Source organism: Argopecten irradians, chromosome 14, assembly GCF_041381155.1.
Source record: "Argopecten irradians isolate NY chromosome 14, Ai_NY, whole genome shotgun sequence".
Taxonomy (NCBI): domain Eukaryota; kingdom Metazoa; phylum Mollusca; class Bivalvia; order Pectinida; family Pectinidae; genus Argopecten; species Argopecten irradians.
In genome coordinates, this window is record NC_091147.1 from 24504161 (window position 1) to 24527264 (window position 23104).

At 33.4% G+C, this 23104-nt stretch overlaps 1 protein-coding gene across 1 annotated transcript; it reads right to left on the reverse strand.

The window, feature by feature from the left end:
* Positions 1–1386: 1386 nt before the first annotated feature.
* LOC138306938 (angiopoietin-related protein 7-like) lies at positions 1387–12153 on the reverse strand. The gene is made up of 5 exons (XM_069247524.1): positions 11599–12153; positions 8731–8840; positions 7930–8026; positions 5439–5603; positions 1387–3145 (listed from the first exon to the last, which is right to left on the reverse strand). The coding sequence occupies exons 1-5, from the start codon at positions 11897–11899 to the stop codon at positions 2901–2903; spliced, it is 918 nt and encodes a 305-aa protein (XP_069103625.1). The 5' UTR covers positions 11900–12153; the 3' UTR covers positions 1387–2900.
* Positions 12154–23104: the final 10951 nt, after the last annotated feature.

A 23104-nucleotide genomic window follows, 5' to 3' on the forward strand; every position in this document is an offset into this window, starting at 1 on the left:
TTTGTTTATATTTTTGAAGGCCGAACCAAACGCCACAACTTTGACAGCCTTCAGATGTATAACATGTCTGGGGTATTAAAGATGCTTCAACTTTGACAAATAGTATTTTTGTATAAGTGCAGACGAACTAGTATTTTTCTTCAGTTACAAAAATTACTTACTTTACATCATTACCACCATTGAAAAGATTTAGCTTCTAATTTTATTTCAAGATACATATACCAAAAATAATTAATTGAATCCCGAAAAAAATCTGTGCCACTATGTTCTATATGGAATGAAGTACTGATTGCGCATGCACCAAAAGCAAAACAAATTATTTAATATAATTTTTTGTGTTAATTAGACATACGTATATATACATGATTAAACACCAATTATTGTTTAAAAGATTAGTGTCATTTATGCTCTGTCGGCAGTGGAGCATCTTAAAATGTTTTATTTTGAAAAAAATATACATTTTTGTTAATATAGAGACTATTATCTCAAAAGAAACATTTCTGAGAAATTTTCTGCAGCCTACAGAAATGTTTTCGACGATTACCGGTTCTCCGAGCTTCTGCGATTTTCTGTGACATCCGGTTACGTATTAATCAGCATTCCACAATACCCTAATCGATAATGTTAAGTGCAGTTTCAAACCCAAACTTTGCAGTCATTCCTGGACTTAACAATAACGAAGATAATGTTTTAAATTTTACAAAAACATATTTAAACTTGACATGTGTTCCGATATGGTAACAAAATAAAGATAATCAAGTTTTATACCGGTTAATGTATGTCTACATGTAAATGTCAGTAAAGGTCATGTAATATTACAAAAACCGAGATCTAACGTGGTTTCGAGGAAATTGATGATAACCAAAGAGAAAGAGAAATCACTATAAAAAATATTGTACTAAAAGAACACACGCACACACAACATATACTAGTACATATCCATGCTTACTATTCAGATATATAAGACATAAGAAATGCATATTGGTTATTCTTCATCAAACTAGTCCGTTCACACAAGAGTTAGATAACAGGTACTGTTTTTGGTTGAAAAGTACATTTTATCAGCAAAATAACATCTTATAAAACACATTGTTTAGAAATTTCAAAAAAGCGAAACAAATATTTTTATTTTTATTTTAATTAGACACATACGGATAAATGTACACGATTAAATATCAATTATTGTTCAAATAACGAGTATCATTTACGCACTGTCGGTGTTGGAGAATCTTTAAAGTTTGGCCCTAAATGATCCTGCATGGCTGTTGACGAGCAGTTAAGCTTAAACAAACAAACAAATCAATATTACAATTTTGTATCATAAAGACTTGGCCTTACCTCCTATTATATCTCGTTGTTTTGTATAATGACAACAGACTCCATAGATTACACTATGTACATGTTTATTCGTCTGGGTACTTGTGGGAACTGCCTTGCCTAAAACAATGCATCTAACTACAATACATGATTATATTTACAATGTACAGGGTACAGGGCCTGGACAATTACATTTTTGTAATTGGTGTGTTATCAGGTACCGGACAATCAGACGGGCTCTGTCTGGAATTAGATGCTGTCTGGTTACGGTCATGTCAGTTCAATGAACTGTTGGTATGACAAAACTGATATACTCGTGACACTACACCTCCCTTTACAAGGTTTTTTTTCTCTTTTGAATAATCATCGTTAATTTCATATTTTCTTTGTTTTCTTTTAAAAAGTCTGTTCTTGTTTATTGTTTACAAATGTGTACACTACGTTCTTGTTATTCTTGATGCACATACAATACCAGTTATAATTACTTCTCCTCGATAGGATAAACTTAATGTATAATTACATGTTTAGTTTTGCTTCAACATTCTGGGGTCAGCATGGGCACAATGAAGTAATATTTGTTGTTTGTTTTGCGCATTCAATCTTTAGTTAATACATTGTGAATGGAATAATCTATAAACAGTGGTTTTACTATATCATGGCCTAGTCTTAAAAATGTAGTCTCAGGGTAAGGGAGACAACTCGTGATTTTTTAATACAGACTTTTGAATTATGACATATGCCATAAACTTTTTTTGATTTAATTTAATAACAGTTTTTGAAACATTTTGCCGTTTGAAATTATGTCTGTCGAGTGTTTAAACAAGAAGAAAATTTTCGTATAATTGTAATATAGGGTATTTAATTTGATTTACTTTATTTAGATAACATTGGAAGTTGATAGTTCTTTTGTTGTGCCAATGTTGTCGCGAACGGCATCCGACATTATAAACCGTATTAACCAGATGTCAAAGTCACAACTACGACGTCATAAATTGTATCGATATAACTGGGATTGTAATATGAAAATAATCCAATCAAAACGGTCGATAAATTAACATCATTTTAACATATCCATTAACAATTTTCTTTATGTTTACATCAAATACAGCCACCAACAAATGTCCCTTTACAAACATTTTATTTACATTAAATATGTCCATGAACAAATCACCCCTTACAAACATTTTTTTTTATATTTACACTAAATAAATATTCACGGACAAATGTCCCTTTACCAACATTTTTTTATTTACATCGCAACGCACATTTTTATTTACATCAAATATGTTAACGGACAAATGTCTCTTTACAAAAGCCTTCCTATATTTACATCAAATGTTTCCCTTTACAAATTATTTGTTTTAATATATCCACCGACAAATTACACTTTTAAAAGTTTGTTTGATTATTATATCTACATCGAATGGATCCATTCAGTCAATGGTAGTTGTAAACAGGTCCTCTATGCAATCCTGAAACTACTATTGTATATCTTGTATTAGTGGTGTAGGATTGTTTTCAGAACTAAAAATCCAGCATTACACAGATAACATTCTTTTTAAATAAAAATGTTTCTGGTATGTCTATCGAATCATCATCTTCGTCGTTTTTAAAGGTTGATACACCACACTTGGGTCTGGGAAGTACGACCACCGCATTACCTGTTTGTCAACAACAGATTTCCTATAAATCCCATTCAGCTGAGCATGCACACATCTGTTATGCCACCAACCACTTTTGGTGAACGGACCACAGTGTCCAAACCATTTATCGTTGTCACTATCCATCGTGGTAAACTGACAGTTATTACTGTGCGCCATTGCATCATCTGCGAAATGAGAAAAAATCTCTATGTAATATTATATGTGACATTGTTATCATACTTAAGAAGAGCTTTTAATATGTTATTCACCACCAACAATTACCAACATTCTGAGAATTACAATAATTACGTTGCATAGATTTTAATTTTACAAATAAGAGCTGAAAATGGGTCCTGCCAAAAATCCCTTTATTTACTTGTACAATGCAGTTAAATGAGTACTTAGGTATTCCAACAATGGCGTTAAAATTGGGTCAACAATTTCATTTCACGTTTTTACTGCGCTATATTTGTAGCAGTTGAAAAGCGATTTCTACGGGTATGATTCCATCTAAACATATATTAGGCATAAAACAAGATTTTACAGTGCATAAATTCCGTGATTTAACTAATAATTATCAGGCACCTGTCTGTGCATTTAAATGATACTTATAGCTTTATTCATCAATCCTGGTGGTATTCAATACATTACTGAAGAATAAATAACGTCGAAATTTTCACCCGGTTATGGCAAACATCAATTTAAAAAGGCAATTATCGATCTCAGGTAGTAAAATTAATTGGCAATCTACGTAAATCATTTTTACTTCATGAATACAATAACCTTAAGACATACTACTTTCTAACATTAGACTAGATCAGTTTTAAAGTGATTTACCAATTCACATTAATGACTTGATTTCGAAAAAATAAAAAAAATATACAAAATAACGCACCTGTCTTCAAATTTGTTTGTAAGAAAAACATTTAGTTTTTTTTCTTTTGTGGTAACTGTTAATACTAGATTTTTTGGAATTTTTGCCTATTTTTCTGTATTCAAGTTGAGCTAGGTCTTGTGAAGTTTTGCCACGGTCTTTTACGGACTACGTGTACCGTGGATAAAGGGAAAGTTCTGTTCCCGGAGGTTAAAGGTACACTACGGCTTTGGCACGGTCTATCAAGAATACCACTACGTTTTGATCAAGCTCCGATACGTTTTTCACGGTCCGCCAAGGCTTACTAGGGATGAACGTCTGATGCCGGGCTTTTTTGGAGCAAATGAAACAATATCTATTGCCGAAAATGTCATTTCAAACATGTTTTAATTACACTTTTTTTAAAAGAAAAGAATGTCTTAACTATATTTGGTATAGCCAAGATTTTTGCAATAATAGCTATAATTTGATGGTTTAAAAGTGTTTGATAATGACTATATCTATTTATTTATACAAATAATTCCAATAATAGCAAATATGTACCAGGCTAGCCAATGATGCTCCATCATATATTGCTTGCAACGTAAGACCATAATAAGACGTAACACGCCATAGCGCTTCGGACTTTCAACCGCTACAAGCTGTGATGTGCCTTGGCAGAACGCATCAAAACGTGTAGCCAATCTGCATCAACCGTGATAAAACGTGGAAGAAACGCAACAGAACGTCACAAAACTTGAAAGCACCGTGAGATTCCGGGGAACGTGCTTGCTGCCCGTTCCACCACGGACCGTCCGAAAGTTTTGTTTTGGCCTCGTACGCACTGTTACGTTTTGTTACGTCAATCCCGTTTCATTACGTCCTTTAAAGTTAACTGTACCGTGACTGCCTTGGCAAATTTTTTGACAGTTTAAAAATCTGTCACGACATCCACGGTAATCACGACCGCTCAAGTTTGTCTATCACGTCCTTCTGCGCTGTCTCACGTTGTCTCGCGGTCACCATGTTTTGTCCACGGTGGCCTGAAACGGGGCTGCCATGGCCGCCGGGAACATAATGTTAACCTAGCATGACGTGTGATACGGGATTAAATCCTCAAAACATCGATATTTGTTCATTTTCTATCATTTCTATATTTACTTCCACCCCCACCACCAACCACCACTGTTAAGAACATTTCATTCACAGCTCCATGTAACAGTTAAAGATGCTCCACCGCTGACAAATGGTATTTTATCGCTATCAAAAACAGGAGCAGACGATTTTGTATTTTTCTTCAGTTGCAAAAGTTACTTACTTTACACCATTACCAGCATTGAAAAAATTCCGTGTCACTATATCCTTTATGGAATGAAGAACTAATTGCGCATGCACCAATGGCGACATATTTTATATTATTTTTTGTGTTAATTAGACATATATATACACGATTAAACACCAATTATTGTTCAAATGATGAATGTCATTTATGCTCTGTCGGCGGTGGAGCATCTTTAACAGTATAACTTATTGAATATTTTGTCCAATAATTACAATTTTGAAATACCTAAAACCACAGTTAATCTAAGAAATGTAGATTGAAGAAGTGTAAATTGCTGACTTACATGTTATGTTTCCGGAAAAGCCATTCACAAGCAGTTTGTAATTTTGAGATTCATCAGCGACCTGGAAATTGGAGTACTCTGCATACCCCCTTTCCTCAGTCAACGCTACAACTTCCACACGCAGGATCTTAGAGATGTTTGTTAGGAGGTGGAGATTATCGTTACCTGTAAAAGTAAAGAAAACCAGTTAACAACTGATCCCCAAAACAAACAATAGCACAAGTATTCTATCCAATACACACGTTTTCATGATAAAGAAAGAAACATCCCAGCATGTTCCCTAAACATGGTTTTCAATAAGAGAGATACATTCACTTTATGCCATTCTTATACCGGCTCATTTCTGGACTTGAGTAAAGCATTCGCCTGGGAGACTGAAGTTGGTTCCTAGATCTGAGTTCCGAGAGCTAGTTTAAGGAAATTTTCTATCATTTTAGATAAAATCAGTCAATATGCTGTTTCATGCGTAACTAGTGATGAATCCACTTTAATTTAGTTTTCGATCAACTCCCATTTCCATTACTCAAACGGAAATCGGAACTGGTTCCGAGTTCCGTTTAGCTTAAACAGAACTCGAAACTCGGAACCAACTTCAGCCCCATTCGCCTTTGTTATGTTTCTGGCCGAAACTGCATGTTTAGAAAACTACGTCACATACATGTTTGCAGTTACAACTTGGCGGAAAAAATTATCGCTTCAAGGTCAAAATGGTATGCTGAGGCACCAATAACGATAATTTCATATATAAATGAGTAAAAAATGATCAGTTCAGAATTCGCATGCAGAATGGTGTGGGGGCCAATGGGATAATCAGATGAGTAACAGTGCACGGAACGAAAAAATACCCAATCAATGCCACAACATTGTTTTGTCGCATTGTCGCATAATTTTGTTGTGTGGGGCCGAGTGGTTAAGATGTACCGACATTCGAATCCCATATGGGGCAGTTGCCAGGTACTGGCCGCTGGTCGGTGGTTTTTCTCTGGGTACTCCGGTTTTCCTCCATCAACAAACTAATCAAACCCCTACCCCTGTTGGCGCAGACCGGGTAATTTCTACGCTCAGCGTACTGTCGCTCATCGCACCATCGCTTTCGACAAACGACAATACTATAAAGCCGAAATCAACCATCTTTATGAAAATTGTCATATATTTGGTCTGAAAAAGCGATCGAAAGCTGCACTGAAATCAATAGTTCAAGACTGAGATACTTTGCCGCCAACTTGTTGAATTGTGTTAACTAGTCTAACGTTTTGTCACGCGCCAGATTTAAAAGCGGTTTATAAGGATTTAAAGATACTCCACCGCCGACAGAGCATAAATGATATCCATCACTTGAATAATAATTGGTGTTTAATCGTGTATATATATGTCTAATTAACACAAAAAAAATCATTTTGCTTTTGGTCCATGCGCAATCAGTACTTCATTCCATGTAGGATATAGTGCCACGGAATTTTTTCGGGATGCAATTAATTATTTTTTGTAATTTTAACTTGAAATAAAATGAGAAGCTTAAAATTTTCAATGTGTGGCAATGGTGTAAAGTAAGTAACTTTTGTAACTGATGAAATGTACTAAATCGTCTGCGCCTGTTTTTGATAGTGAAAAAATACCATTTGTCAGCGGTGGAGCATCTTTAACAGTTCCCAAATGTAAAGATGACGTTGACAAAAAACCAATTAATGTGAAAGATTGATTGATACAAGGATGACCCCTTTTTATGAAAGTCCAATGCCATATTCAAATATATAATTTGCTATACACTGTTTAAGGATATCGGACAAAAATATGTACGGTCCACCAACATAAAAACTGTATAATAGTGTTGACGACATCATTTCCAATTTTAAGTATTAACGACATCATTTTTATAAAAGGTAGATACAAAATGTATTACATCTTAATATGGGGATTATAAATGTATATGTGACATAGTTTGCCCGCCGTTTATACTGAGTCTCATAGTCTCTAAATGTGGCAGTTTCTGCTCCTTCTAAGCGCTCAGAATAAAGAAGCGGTCCACCCGTTGTCAGTATAATGTGACTAATGTGACCGTATGTGGTATGACTGTTATATATGTTTGACAGCATGCTTCCGTAGAATGGCTTTAGAAAAAATGACACGAGTTCCACTGTCACAACAACAACCTACTGCAGTCTCTCGGAACAGGCACGGACTTCACAAACGCACACCACCATATATATATATATATATGGAAGGGAGTCTTAAAGTGACCTTAGCTGTTAATAGGAAGTTAATGTAATGAATCAACCATCCAACCAGTCAGCATAATTCACAAAGCGAAATGGGGATATTTATATGATTTGAAATTCACCATTTTTTCATACTTATTAGGAATTCACTAGAATATACACAATTTATACAAATGCAATATTTACTTATACAACCTGGCTTGTTTCTTGTATATCTGCTGTTAGATTCACAAAAAAAACAGTTAAAACTACAAAATACAATTATCGTATTTTACCGAGCCAGAAGTCTCCTTGGAGATCTCCAAATCCATTCTTGTAGTCACTCCATGGACGATAAAAATCGACATCTCCTTTCGTTCGCCTTTGGATGACCTAATTCAAACATAATTTGGTAGTTAGTAACACTTAAACTGATGCTCATTTTAAATTATCATACTCTTCATTACTGACTCTAATTCATGCTCCATCTTAATCAATGGGATGCTTCCCATCTTAATCAATGGGATGCTTCCCATCTTAATCAATGGGATGCTTCCCATCTTAATCAATGGGATGCTTTCCATCTTAATCAATGGGATGCTTCCCATTGAAAATGTGCACTTTACCAAGTTCTGATTCACATGTCTCTGCGATGAGGTTAACATTATCCCTTCTGTTGGAACATAATTTGATGTACATTTATACAAAAACTAAATGATTATATTTTAGAAAGCAAAGTGGGGCTTGCTCGGATCACATTTATTACGTCAAATATCATGTTCAATGGTATATATATAAGGTATTGGCACCATTTGTCTGTCCAGATATGACTTTATGAACTATGAATTATGATATATTTTGTCATTCAAATATAAATGACGATTGCTGATAATCAGTATTTTTGTATCCTCATCATTTTTCATCGACATCAAAAGGTCTAGGGAACCAGATAACAACTACAACACACGTCAAAAGGGACATAGAAGGTCCTACGTCATATAGCAGTGAAACAAAATTGTACATTATAAATCTTCCATGAAATTATTCCGATGGCTACAGTTTTCCTATGATTAGTGTATAAAGTGAATCCTACTCACAGTCCAAGGTCCATTTTCAGTATCCATATCACAGTATACAGGGAGGCCTTTCTGTCCTATATTGTATACCCCAGATGTATATCCAATCAATTCTGCACAGTGGTATATCACTATAATAATGAAATTGATAAATAAATAAATATGTAATGATGTTGCAATATACTATATTTTCAAACTTAATTATAAACATAATTTTATATATAATAGTAATTATATACGTAAAAATGTCAGAGTTACTATAACAATGTACATTATTCATCAATATACTTACACATACTTACACACCTCGTTATAGACCTCACTAACAAATCTCAGTGAATAAAATAAAGAAAAACAAACACACCTGTTCCTAAAAGATAGAAATTTCGAATACACATTTAGTAATTTAGACAAAAACATCTTCTTTTACTGTTATTGTTTAAAAACATAATGATATTAAAGGGACAATTCACTCAGGCTAATTCTTTTACATAAGCAAGAAGCAAAATATGGCATAAATGTATTGTTCTACATTTCTTATGAAACATATATAATATATAATATTGACAAATTCCAAGTTATTGTTTAATATTTTAATTGATATCGTTGAAATATCAAATCGTTGATCAATACGATTAAGCAGGTACAATATGGACGCTGTACCCATACCCGAGCCAAAGTCACGCACGTTAAACAAATAAACTACATAACCACTGAGAAGCTGATAAAATGATTTTTAGGCAAGACAATTCACCTAATAAGGTAACCACACTACTGTCAGAGCGATTTGAGCAGTTCTAGACAAAAGTTACATTGCTCTACGAGCAAGGGACAGGGTTAGGCATACAAGAAGTTCGACCACAATGCGAGCGAGTTTGAACATCTACACACATGTCACAACCATGGGCTTTTCAGGCATATCACAGTAAAACCGACTGATCTAATTTTCATTAGAACTGGTTTTTTCCGATATATGTACACATTTTTATGTTCTCTTAGACTGAATTGTCCTTTTAAATGTATTTCATCTATCTACTTACATCTTCAATTCTAAAGTTTCTAGAATATTTAAAACATCACTAAAATTTGGCTCGATTAATTTTATCTCTCCTACATATCTGATTCTAGTCTAAGTTTCAAACTAGGAAGAGATAATCTAGTTTCTAATGTACAATTATGATGAAGACCATGTCATGTATGTAGTCAAAATGTTTTTTCAAATAATACACAGTACATTGTACCTACTGATTGACTGTTATAATTAACTGTATTGGAGCAATTTCTTGGTACAAGTCCTTCCTTTAAACTAAAAGTCTTCACGAGTTGTCTTTCATAAATTATTTTGTTAAAAAGTTGATCCGTGGTTCAAACGATTTCAAGTATTACCCGCCGACAACTTTTTCAAAATGACTTCCACACCGTACCGGAAGACGAAAAGACGAAAATTAAGATTTGTTAAAGTTTGTCTTTTCGGGGCGAAAAGACGAAAATTAAGGTTTGTTAATTTTCGTCTTTTCGGGGCGAAAAGACGAAATCTTTTAAAAATCTTTTTAAAAATTAAGGTTTGAAAAGACGAAAATTAAGGTTTTATTAATTTTCGTCTTTTCGGAGCGATTTTTGAAGCCAAAAGACGAGAACCAAAGCCGCTAATTAGCGTGTATCACTTTCGTTTTTTCGTGTTTGATTTTTCGTCTTTTCGCCACGAAAAGACGAAATTTAAATTCCGGGGCGAAAAGACGAAATGGCACAAATCAGCCACCGTAATATCCTCTTTGCTATATAACTCTACCAACTGGGAAATCATTTACACATGTATAAACGCAAAGGTTGTTGCGCAAAAATACACGCACCGAGCCTCTGCCTTCCCCCAGTAGAAGTAGTGTTAATGCGCATCCGAATAGATTTGCTGTATCTTTATTATAAAATCGACGATATACACATGAGTTTGAATATGATGCTTTCAAATCATACAGTGTACCTTATTTATTCGTTTATTTCGATGTAGATCAAAGAACGAAACTGCCTGTGTTATATGTTACAACCCATGTTACCAGTACTAATGCTGATTTTTAAGGAATCTGAATCTCAACTCAATGATTTATTTCTGTGTGTGTTTAAATATTATGAAAGAATAATTTGTTAGAGCAAAACTATTACGAGAAGGATCAACTGAGCTTTTTATTAGCACAGTACCAAAATATTGGAATCTGATGGATGGAAATATACACTTTTTTAAGTTTTATAAACGAGATGTGTCATATCTGATGTCAGATAACCATTTGAGCGCTATTTTCAATCAATATTAGCATGTTTCGTGTGTGTCTTAGTTATTTCATTTTAACACAATGACTCTGAAATCTCGCGGGGTCTCTCAGCATGGTTGATTTGAGAAAGTTTGAAAATGAAACGAAGAATGAAGTTTGATTAGAATTTTCCCAAATCAACCTGATGCTGAGATATTACACCGTACATTTATCCGTGATGATTATATATACGCAGTTTATTTCCGATGCCTATTCTGATTCAATACAACAATGTGATAGCTTAGAGGACTGTATCACGTGACATGTGCACGTCATCTGGTGTTATCTCTCTCAGGATGAAGTTAAAATAAGAAAATTTTAATAAAATCTTCATTATTCGTTTAAATTTCAAATTATATATAAAACAATGATAGAGTAACTATTACAATAAACTATATTCAGACACAAATCTATGAAGATATAATGATGATTTTAAATATGATAGTTCCAATTGATTCGTGGAACAAGAAAAAAAACCTTAAAACTCTCAATTAATTCGCTGGTTTGGTGAAGATGTATGTTTGAACTTGTATAAGCCTCATTTTGTCAAATAAGAAATTCGCAAAGAAAATTGTTTAAAACTTACCTTTGTTAAAGTACCAAGTCGATTGAGAAATTTCAGTATGTGTTGACACTTCAAAAAAGCGAGAGTAAATCTCACATGTTGAGTTATCTGTCGTGTACAAAAAAGCAAGACATGATTCAGTTTTGCAATATTTGGCACAGATAGCATGATTCGAAATGTTAAAGAATGAATCAAGTTTGTACAAACTTTGATTCGCTGGTGCCACACGAAGTACTCTTTTGCTAAGTTGCGGAATTCCAACCCTGGTGAAAGCCTCTACTGTCGAAAAGACCAATGCTAAAATGCTCAGTTTGATTTCCATTATTTTCACCTTAATTCACAGGCAACTGATTATTGTTTTTAATGAAGGCGAGTTACTTCTGGCAATATATTATACACTTGACGTTTTATAGTCAAATCGTTGTATTCTCTGGTCTGTAAAACTGACTCTATTTATAAGAGAATATCTGAAATAGGCGTGGTTCTTCATCTGTCAATCTCTAGTCTATAGCAGCCATGGATTATGCCATGCAAGCAATTACTTGTTTATCGTTTGGAGGGAGAAAGCGGGGTGCCCGGAAAATACCCACGTGATTAGCCAGGTGACCCCTAACCTTTTCACATACGTGCCGAGGATCGAACCCTGGCCTGCTACATTGTAAGTGAAAGGCGAGTGGCTTAACCAATAAATCATCCGATCACCCGAAAAATCATAATTTAAAGAGCCCTACTTAAAATAGTGTATACTTACCCATAATGAATTTTAAGTTAGGGAATTCTTTGAATCTAAGTAATGTTCGTATTAAAGACTTTGAAGACAAAATGACCACAGTTAAATTGTTTAGATTCCGTACACTTTGTCGTTTCATTTTTTCATTCTTTTTGAAATATACCTAATGAATATTCAGCCAATAAAAATGCTGTTGGCGAGAAACGACTGGCTATGACTACATTATACAATATATTACCAATTCTTCATTGATATGGTGCTTTATTACCGATTACGTGTTAAAATTGATTTTAAAAAATGTTTATGTCATATTTCTGTAAAAATCGGTTCGAATATGTTCTTTCTACTTCATAAATAACTGATTACTTCAATGAAAGCTAATCAATGAATAGGCTGGATCATGTAGACGAAATACACGGTATCAGTCTGGCGCTATGAATTATTTCAATGAGTTATGTACGGTACAGTAGATCTACATGTAAATCGGCTGACAGCACACCATCAGGTCCTCAGTGATTATGACAGTGTCACTTTTAAGATGTCTAAGTCAATCAATACTAACAATTTAGCTATAAATATGAGGGCCGACATAGAAAATAATCGGCGTCGGACACGTGTGCTTCAATACATGTAACTTTTAGAAATGAAAGTCCGGGGAAGTCCCCGTTACTATAAATAGTTTTCACTGTCGTCGGCGCAAGATTTATTTGCTGATTTAATTTAATTTTTGAGTACAGTCAAGCAAATCATTGTTAACATGTTTCTTGACCTTTTTGCGTAAGAGTTTAGAGTTTTTTAACTGTAAAATTGCGGACCATTATTCGTGTGTACTGGTAAAATAGCCGATCGGTTTCGCACAGGTGCTTGTGAAACCGATCAACGTCAAGTCGTGGGACCATTTTCCGTGGATGCATTTGTTGATTTGTGGAGTCGTTGTATTGTTAATATGGTATGTTATGAATGATAAATTTGTGTATATTGTTCAGCATTTTACTGACTTTCATCGTATTTATAAGTTATGCCAGATTGGTGAGAAAAAATGGTTAAAACTGACCACATATTGCTATGTATCTCGTAAAATAACACATCACACGTACTTTTTAGAAGAAATCTTTGTTTCTGAAAAAAATGTTTGTAGATATTACAAGATAAATATGAAATTGGGATAATAAGTTATCAACAGTATGGAGTTCAGTCATTATTTTTCAGCACTTTTTGATTAACGAAGGATTCCATAATATTAATTACTTCAACGAAAATGAATTAATGAACAGCCCGGATCACGTTAATGTAGCTATCAAACGGAATCTGTCTTTTATTAACAATTTAAATAGCAAAACTGATAAACGGGTTACATATAATGAATACATGTAGCAAACGCGTACCATTGGCTATGCTAGAAAACCCTTTGCATGTTACACACCAATACATGTCAAAAATATGACAACCGATATCGGAATATTGTTTTATTTATACCTTCTCATACTCTCTCCCTGGACATATTTATTCATTTTCATTCATCCTCCCTCTGTTAGTCTTATTGTGGAGGGGAAATAAAAATGCTGTTTAATTTGTTAATGTTCCCAATTGATTACCAGATATATGATTATTGAAAAATGTATCATTCCATTTTAAAAATACTTTTTCGAAACTACACACTCGCAATTAACATATATACATATCCTTAATACAACAGGGGTCAGGTGAGTAAATTAACAGGTGGGGTTGAATGGGCTGATGGACGCACGACTAAGATTTATCATAGGATTATATTCGGTACAGGTTATTTAACAATCGATCTTAACTATTGTAATCCGTTCAAACAAAGCAATATAAGTTTTATTATAACAATTACTGTTGGCGACTTAAGATGAAGGAACATCGGTTTCATTGGTAGCGCCAAAATAACTAAATAACTAAAAACGAGCATGTGTCATGAGATTGAACTATTGTCAAGGATGGTAGAATCGCTAGTGAAACATCGTCTTTTGCTGTAAAGGGTGTTTATGAGTCCTTTATAGGATGTAGTGACCGCCTAGTTATAGTTAGGTCGTGTCTAGGGTACAGTAGTAGGACCAGCGTAGCATTGCAGGGGCACCTCGTTTAGCCTACTGGAACTGTCTAGTGACAGGGTCTTTAAGTTGATGATGTACATGCATAGAAAGCGACTTAAGGGCCAACACATGTTGAAAACAAAACACGTGTCACTCTTAATAAAAATAAACATAAAGCAACTAGAAGATCACCTTATCAAAGAGTTGCATGCACATAGTTAATTTAATGATAAATGATGATACATACATTTAAAACGTAACGGTATGTTGTATTACAAATGTGTTAATCGTACCATAACTGCCGAAAGATATGATGAGATGCAATTTTGACGCTTTTGTTGAAATTGCAGTCATAGTTTGCTGACACGGCGTGAACTACCGGACTTGCTTAATAATTTATTACAATAATCTAAAAACATTAAAATAAATTCTGCTATTTTTTTTATATTGTGGAGTATTCGACACTTTGATGTCGGAATCAATTGCGCGCATCTGCTTTGTTATTGGGCAATTAATAACAATTAATAACTATGTACAGCTTCATCTGTCAGCATCTAATAAATCATTAAATTATGATTATTTATTGTTTAAATGAACAATTACACTTTCCCCTGTCAATAATACAGAAACGTGACGATGGAAGATTAAAAATGCGTCAATAAGTCGATCAATAAGTCATCTTTTTCATGTTAAGCATTAATGTGGAAATTAACACGTTGTATATGTACAGCTGCTATTGGAATATTACGTAAGCTTTCATCATGAATTATGTTGTTATTGCACGTGTCTCTCTACGGTGACCTTCAGCCGGGGCATTAAAGCCGACAAAAAACGGTCGGTTGAATGTTAAGGTGTGGGACATGGAACCTGAGGGGTTAAGTGTTGTTGTGAGAAAATATACGTTGCATAACTACGATACACACATAGCGACACTAAACCACAAATTGCAACGCTATTGGACTATGCGGCCATTCAACACATATGACTTTATATTGATACCTTTATAACTAGACTGGCCACTAGTCTCTAGAATATTAAAATAATCATTAAAATTTGGCTTTGTTATTTTTGTCTCTACTACATTCCTGATTCTAGAATTTTAAGTTTTAAACTAGGGGGAGATAATCTAGTAAAGAATTCTGCTGAGAAAGTCTTATCGGCAACTTAGGGTCTGGTGGCCAGTCTACTTTATAACCGATGTGTAGCCTTTCAAGGAACCATAATAAAAATAAATTCTGCATTTTTCTATGCATGTTTCCGATAGTATATCAGTATAGAAAGTTTAACAAACTAACAACGCACTAATATTTCAGACTCCAGAGCTCAGCTGTGGAACGGAGGATTAACCTTATCACCATGTGACTAGGACCTGGTGTGTATTACAACAACAAATGAAGGGCTATGATTTTTCATAAATCATTTTTGTGATTTTTAAAATCAAATATATTACAGATGTCAGTTTAAATATTTTCATTACCTGTGTCCTTCATGTCAATATTGAGGTCAGCAAAAATCATGACAGGACCAAACAGATGCTTATTTTGTATTTTGTTTTTACATAATTCACCCAATATCAGGTTGTTGTAATTAGCGGGCAGGTGAAATGATTCAGTTACAAAAATTGCTTACGTTACACTATTACACTGAAACCATCACTAAAAGGTTTAAGCTTGATATACTTTTTTTCAGTATAAAAAAACTGATTGCATCCCGAAAACAATCCATGGTACTATGGTCTATATGGAATGACAGTAAAAGCAAAACATTAACAAACAGACAACACCTTTTTAGTCACCTAATTAAGTGCCTTGTTGAACAGGTGAGTAAAAAGGCGAATTTCTTTGTCGGAGACACTGGAATGTATTGTCAGTATGTGTCTAACGAAGCTATTATGATATGTTGTGTCAAGATATTTTATTGTTAGTGATAGAGTAAATATTTGCTATAATATCTAAATATAGATATATAAACACTACACTTTGTTTAGTCATAAAAAATGATGATGTAGGCATATTTTTTCTCATCTGTACAGGAGTAATACTGGTTTATCTCATGCGATAAACTCATATTACATGAGGTTATATTACATCGCTATTCATGCAATACAACTTCGTGACGTCACTGCGTAATTTAAATTACAATTTTTAGTCGAATTTGAACGTTTTGTTCAGAAACTATGCTGGTTTTACTGTTTAAATATGTAAAATGTAAAAAAAGGAATTTGCGTTAAAATATTTCGCAATTTTTATGTATGGACAATTGTTTTGCTGTTCTGGTTTTCGAAAAATTTTCATAATTGTAACAAAATGTCAAGTTATAAGAGAAAATATGTGGATGTGAAGGAAATGGTTGTTTTATTCTCGGAATTAAATCGCAAAATTCCAAAGGAATCATCGGGTTTTATTACATTTAGTGACTTTTGCGTAGAAAACCCTTATATATATTATGGTATAGAATGTTAAGTGCAGTTGCCTACTATTAAGGTCTGGATGATGTCTGTCCATTGTACCAAGTGACATCGCGTTCATCCCCACAGCATGATTATTGCGTTCACGTATTCAACAAAAGGGATTCCATTACTAAACGTTATATCTATATACATGTATAAAGATGATAGCAGCAGTCGCTTTTACATAGTTCTATGTTAATGTATGTAGATAAATATCAACCTCCATCATACAGAAACAAGCAAAAACAAAAAACACTAACGAAGGTCAGGGGTCGATACGCTCCATTGAAGACGATTCTTAGTTCTTGGTTCTTCATATTGCATAACATAGCATATATTAAATCAGGGCCTTTCTGCTTAATAAAAATCTCACCCATGGCCATTCGGTCTAACTGTACACTGCTACCTTATGTTGTTGTTGTTTTAAATTGATTAATATTTGTTATTTATTTTTTACTTAAATAGAGATAACATAATGACTAGTTGTTGAATATTGAATTTATTTCACACGAATGAGTTATTTTTTAAAAGTTACAAAAGACACGAGCTTTAGCGATTGTCTTTTGTAACTTTTAAAAAATAACTTACGAGTGTGGAGGAGAAATAGGTTCCCATGTACCCATCTGGCAGTTTTTCAAAACGTGGTTTTGTAGGACCGGTATGATGTCGTTTTCACTCAAAATAAATGGTTAATTACGGTGATAACCACGTTGTAGTTGTAATTGGCATCTGCGTGAATCATAGATAAAACATGTGAACCAGCCTCTCGATGTTTACTAGTTCTGGGAATATGTATTTTTTTGTAATGGATGTTCCATCTCGCTTCTTCTTCTAAAAAGCATTAATTTGTCCTTTTATAATGCATATATGTTTTGAAAAGAGTCAATTCAATTTAGAATAATTGTTACGATGTGTTTTACCAGAATATTTGGAGTCTCTCTTTTCCCACCTTACTCGTGCGATCTTTTTAAGGTACTTTTTATAGTACACATATGTTTACATAAGGCTTAGTTCAATTCGAAATGACTGTTTTAAGGTGTTTTGTCCGTCAATTTGTTTTTCGTGTGACGAAAATTGTCATATATCGATATTTTTAGTGAAAAAACCCTGAAAATTTCCCTATTTTCCCGCCACTACACAAAACTGATAAGACATAAATTCATTATTATGACTTTATCGTGTTCAGCATGTTTCAATCATATCAAAAATTGTATTTATTTGCCTCTGTGTGTTGTCTGGTTCTCCATATATGCGCGTATATGCGAAGGTGTGATTTTGGACATTTTTGAAAACTGAAATTCAAGATGGCCGCCACATGACACCCATGGGACATAAATGTCAATACCAACAAGCATGAAATGAAACTAGACATCATACCTGTCCTAAAAAACATGTTTCAAAAAATTGCCATACGGGTACATGGGAACCTATTTCTCCTCCCCCACTATTTTTTTATATTTACATTAAATATATCCAACATCAAATGTCACTTTACAGAATCATTTTATGTTTACATCAAATAGATCAACGAACAAATGTTTCTGTTAAAAAGTCTTTTCATATTTACATCAAATATATCGACGAACAAATGCCTCATGCTAATTTTTTTATGTTCATATCAAATATATCCCCGATTAAATGTCACTTTACAAAATCATTTTATATTTACATCAAATATATAAACAAACAAATGTCTCTGTGCAAAAGTCTTTTATATTTAAATCACATATTGTTATTTGCTTTGTCCTAATCTTTTATGTCCCTGCACGTAAAGCGTTAGAATGGTACCTGCTGCCCCTATAGCATGATCGTAAAAGGCGACTAAATTTAAGATCTTATCTTTTCTCTCCTTCCTAACTGACTTTATCTTAGGCTCTTTATCTTTCCTAATGCCTTTCTTGGCACTGCCTCACCTTTGGCCTTGAGCGGAGCGTTAGCCCCTATGAGGAAGGCTCTGGGTTATGTTCCTTGGTCGAGACACACCAAAGTCTATGAAAGTAGTAGTTTCTGCTCCTGCTTAGCGCTCAGCATACCGGGAGTGGGACGACTGTTTCGCCCATTGTCAGAATAATATGACCGGATGGGCTGTGTCTTCTTGTTTTGATATTATTCATATATGACAATGACATTCCTAAACGAACGACAGCTTACTTTTGATAAAATGTAAGTTGTATGTGCCTTGGTATTGCAAGGCGTAGTAACTAATTTTGCTAACATAGAACCCATTATCTCAATTGCAGAATCTCGAAGAAATTCCCGGCAGTCTCGCAGCTCTTGTAACATATCGTTGTGTATTCAACATTATTATATTGGTGATTGTATAACGTAAAGTCAAGTTATTTAAATTACCGACATTAACTTTGCTTATTGAAACGTTGCGGATATCTCTGGACTAACCAATGGCGTGTGTACTGTTACAGTGTTACAGAAAGTCTAAAACGTAGCATGCGTTTCAATATTTCCTATATGGTAACAGAATACATGAATTCACGTTTTATACCCGTCATAGTATATCTACATGAACATAACATCAGTGATAGCCATGTGCAATTACAATACAAGATACCTTACGTGGTTTCTAGGACATTGACGATAACCATTTTTGGATGAACAAACGCAAAAAAAGACACGTGTACGAAAAAAAACCCAAAGTGAAATGAATTTTCAAAATTTTATTGTAAAAAAGAAGACACACACAACATATACTAAGTACACATTCATGTTTTTTCAGACATATGAGACATAACAAATTCACAATGTTTAATACTGCTTAAAATTTAAAATCAATTAACAAAACACTTATGTGCAAGCTACTTTTTTAAATATCGTTTTATCAGCAAAATATCATTTTATAACAAACATTGTTTACATATGTGAGTTATTATTACAAATTTACATGATAATTCTACAATATAAACTAATTAATTGATATATGACACAAATTTAACTGAAAATGTGAAAAAAATGAATTACTAAAAAGACAATATAGTATATGATAGAAAATAGGAATCAGAAATATTATCGCTGTTAGGCAGTCGTTGACAAATTATCAGTTAAGACATTTTATTACAACACAGGAGGAAAAAAACAATATATTCTAAAAACTAAAGATGTTTAAGAACGCATTTTTTTATCATATATATATTGTTTGTTTATATATTTGATGTATATATATACTTGCATGAAAAAGAGAAAGATTATCTAGTTAACTTGTACATAAAACAAGTTTTTTCTATGGTCTTCCTAAAATTCATAAAAGTGGTATAATAGGAAAAGCTATCGAAGAACAGAATGATATTTATGTTGAGGTTGAAAATCCTACAGATTTGAAATTTAGACCCATAGTTGGTGGACCAAACAGTGCGACTCAACGTTTAAGTCATTTTCTAGATCCTATTTTAAAACCTTTATGCAAAAGTGTGAATAGTTATATCAAAGACGATTTTGACTTTCTATCTCGTTTACCTCGGCAGACTCAACACAATTGTAAACTTGTTTCTTTCGACGTAGTGAGTCTTTACACTAATATTCCTCATGACCTAGGTATTGAGGCGGTTAAATATTGGTTGAACAAAAAACGAGGAAGCATCGATTCTCGCTTTAGTAATGAATTCATACTTAAAGCTTTGGAAATTGTTTTGAAACGTAATGCTTTTTCTTTTGATGAAAGCTTTTTCCAACAGATTAAAGGCACTGCAATGGGTACTAAAGTAGCACCCACGTATGCAACTTTGGTTTTGGGATACTTAGAGGAAACTCTTTATTCTAAAATTGAAGTTAAGTTCGGAAGTACTTTTAGTGAATTTGTTAAACATAATTTTTTAAGGTTCCTTGATGATTGTTTTATCATATGGCCACCAGACAAGGATATAGATATTTTATTTCATATGTTGAATGATCTCCATCCATCAATTTGTTATACAATGGAGTGTAGCGAAATTTCTATGCCATTTTTAGATGTTTTAGTTCAAACAAATGAAGCTGGTATAATTACTACGGACTTATATTGTAAAGCAACAGATGCACTCAATTACCTGAATTTTTATTCTAATCACAGTAAACATACTAAAGTGAATATTCCCTTTAATCTCGCCTCAAGGATTATTACAATTGTTAGTAAGAAGAAAATACAAGATATTAGACTTGGTCAGTTACAACGCCTTAAGGATTATTACAATTGTTAGTGAGAAGAAAATACAAGATATTAGACTTGGTCAGTTACAACAATATCTTAAGGCTCAATGTTATCCTGTTGAGGTAATAGAGCATGGTATTAGAAAGGCAATTGAAAAGGGACCTTTTACATCCCGTATACATGATCATAAAGTTAATACGGCTTTGATTCCTTTTGTTTCTACTTTCAATCCAAGAAATTTCAATATTTTTCCTGTTTTGCAAATTTACAATTTTGCAAAGCAGAAGACAACCTAAAAATTTAAAACAAATGTTGACAAGTTCCAGGTTCAATAAATCTATTGCTGACCCCGTGGTGTCGAAATGTAAGATACCTAGATGCGGTACATGTCCAATTATTATTGAATGTAGTACATATGTTTTTAAAAATGGCTTGCATTTTACTGTAAAAGCAAACATGAATTGCAAATCGAAGTGTGTGATATATGCTATAATTTGTTCTCGTTGTGGTGATTTTTACATCGGCCAAACTAGTAATGAACTTAAAACACGTATGACTGTTCATAGGCAACAAACAAGAACGGATTCTCTACGTAATTTGAATGTCAATAAGCATGTTCATGATTGTGCAGGTGATCAATTTAATGTTATACCTTTATATCAATTACATTCTTCAGACTCTGTTTTGTTTGAAAACAAAGAAAATCAACTTATAAAAATATTAAAATCAACTCTCAATAGGCCATAATAGAAAATGGCGCAACTTCATATTATTGTTATGTAAACGTGTGTACCTTGTGACGTCACGCTATTTGTGACGTCATTAATTCGTTCTTTGAAAAATAAACATTTCTACTCCTGAAGAGCCATCATGAAATGGTGAATGTACAAGAGGAAAGTCGTTGACTTTTATTTTTTATATATAGATATAGATATAGATATATATTTGTTATTCTGAGAAAAAAAATTAGTTTTATTAATACAAACTAGTATATTTTTAAAGACTACTGAAAAATAAATTATACATATCGAACACCTCATCAGGGAATTATGGTTTTAATCTCTCGTGTATAGGGTCAAAACGGCAAAATTTCCATAAAATCCAATATTTTGTCAACAAGGTATCTTTAAGTGACAATAGCTCAAAAACGAGCACACGGACATATGTTTTTTTCTATCATTTTCTTTTATTGTATGAACTCCTATTTCCAAAAATCTATACGAGAAAAAAAGTTCAATACAAGAAAATTTGACTCTTCAGAGGATTACATCCTTAAATATGTTTTAAAGGGTGTGCCATTGTTGTTTTTGAATCTTAAAATGTGAACCTAAATAACGCTGGCTGTTGACGAGCCGTTATCCTTAAACAAACAAACAAGTCAATATCACAATTTTGTTTCATAAAGAATTTGAGTTCCCTCTCCTTACAATTTCATCTTTATCCACCGCACAATCATCATTTATTTCATATCCTATAAGTATATATCCATGTACTCCATGGTTTGTAGTGTCAATTTCGTTGCAAACGGTATCAAACAATAGAAGCCGTATTAACCAGATGTAAAAGTCAGTACGGTGGCGTAATGAATTATTATACTAGGATTAAAGCATGAAAAATTTCAATCAAAGCAGACGTAAAACTATGATAATTTCAACACAGCATTTTTTCAAACATTTTTTTTTTATATTTACATCAAATATTTCCATGCCATGATAACAAAATGGAGGCATCTTGTTGTGTGAAATCTAAATAATGGCGGATGTAAGTGAATGTGGTACATTACTGTATAGAGAGATTATAGCGAATGCTAAATAACATCGTATTACTTTTTAAAAACGGTTGCCATGGTAACAAAATGAAGGCCCCTAATTGGTTGAAATTAAGATCTAGGTGAAAATCGATATATAGGTTATGAAATATGCTAAATAATATGGAAAACTTCCGAAATGTTTGTTATCATATTAACAGAATGGAAAATCTGACTGGTTAGATATTTTCAGATATCAATGAAAATTAGTACCAGATATTAACAGCTTTGAAATACGATGCGGTGCTGTAGTTCAAAATTCTATTTCACTATTTAATCTTTTTTTTAATTCAATTTCAAATATCGTATAGCGGGTAATTTCCGCGGGTATGATGTTTTTCGCTAGCATATG

What these genes read in the sequence shown, in the direction of transcription:
- LOC138306938 (XM_069247524.1), bottom strand. Translation starts at nt 11,899, where the DNA reads ATGGAAATCAAACTGAGCATTTTAGCATTGGTCTTTTCGACAGTAGAG. An exon ending in GACTTGGTACTTTAACAAAG is followed by an intron (nt 8,841 to 11,598) that starts GTAAGTTTTAAA and finishes TCATTATTATAG; the next exon opens with TGATATACCACTGTGCAGAA. An exon ending in CTTTTCCGGAAACATAACAT is followed by an intron (nt 3,146 to 5,438) that starts GTAAGTCAGCAA and finishes CTCATTTCGCAG; the next exon opens with ATGATGCAATGGCGCACAGT.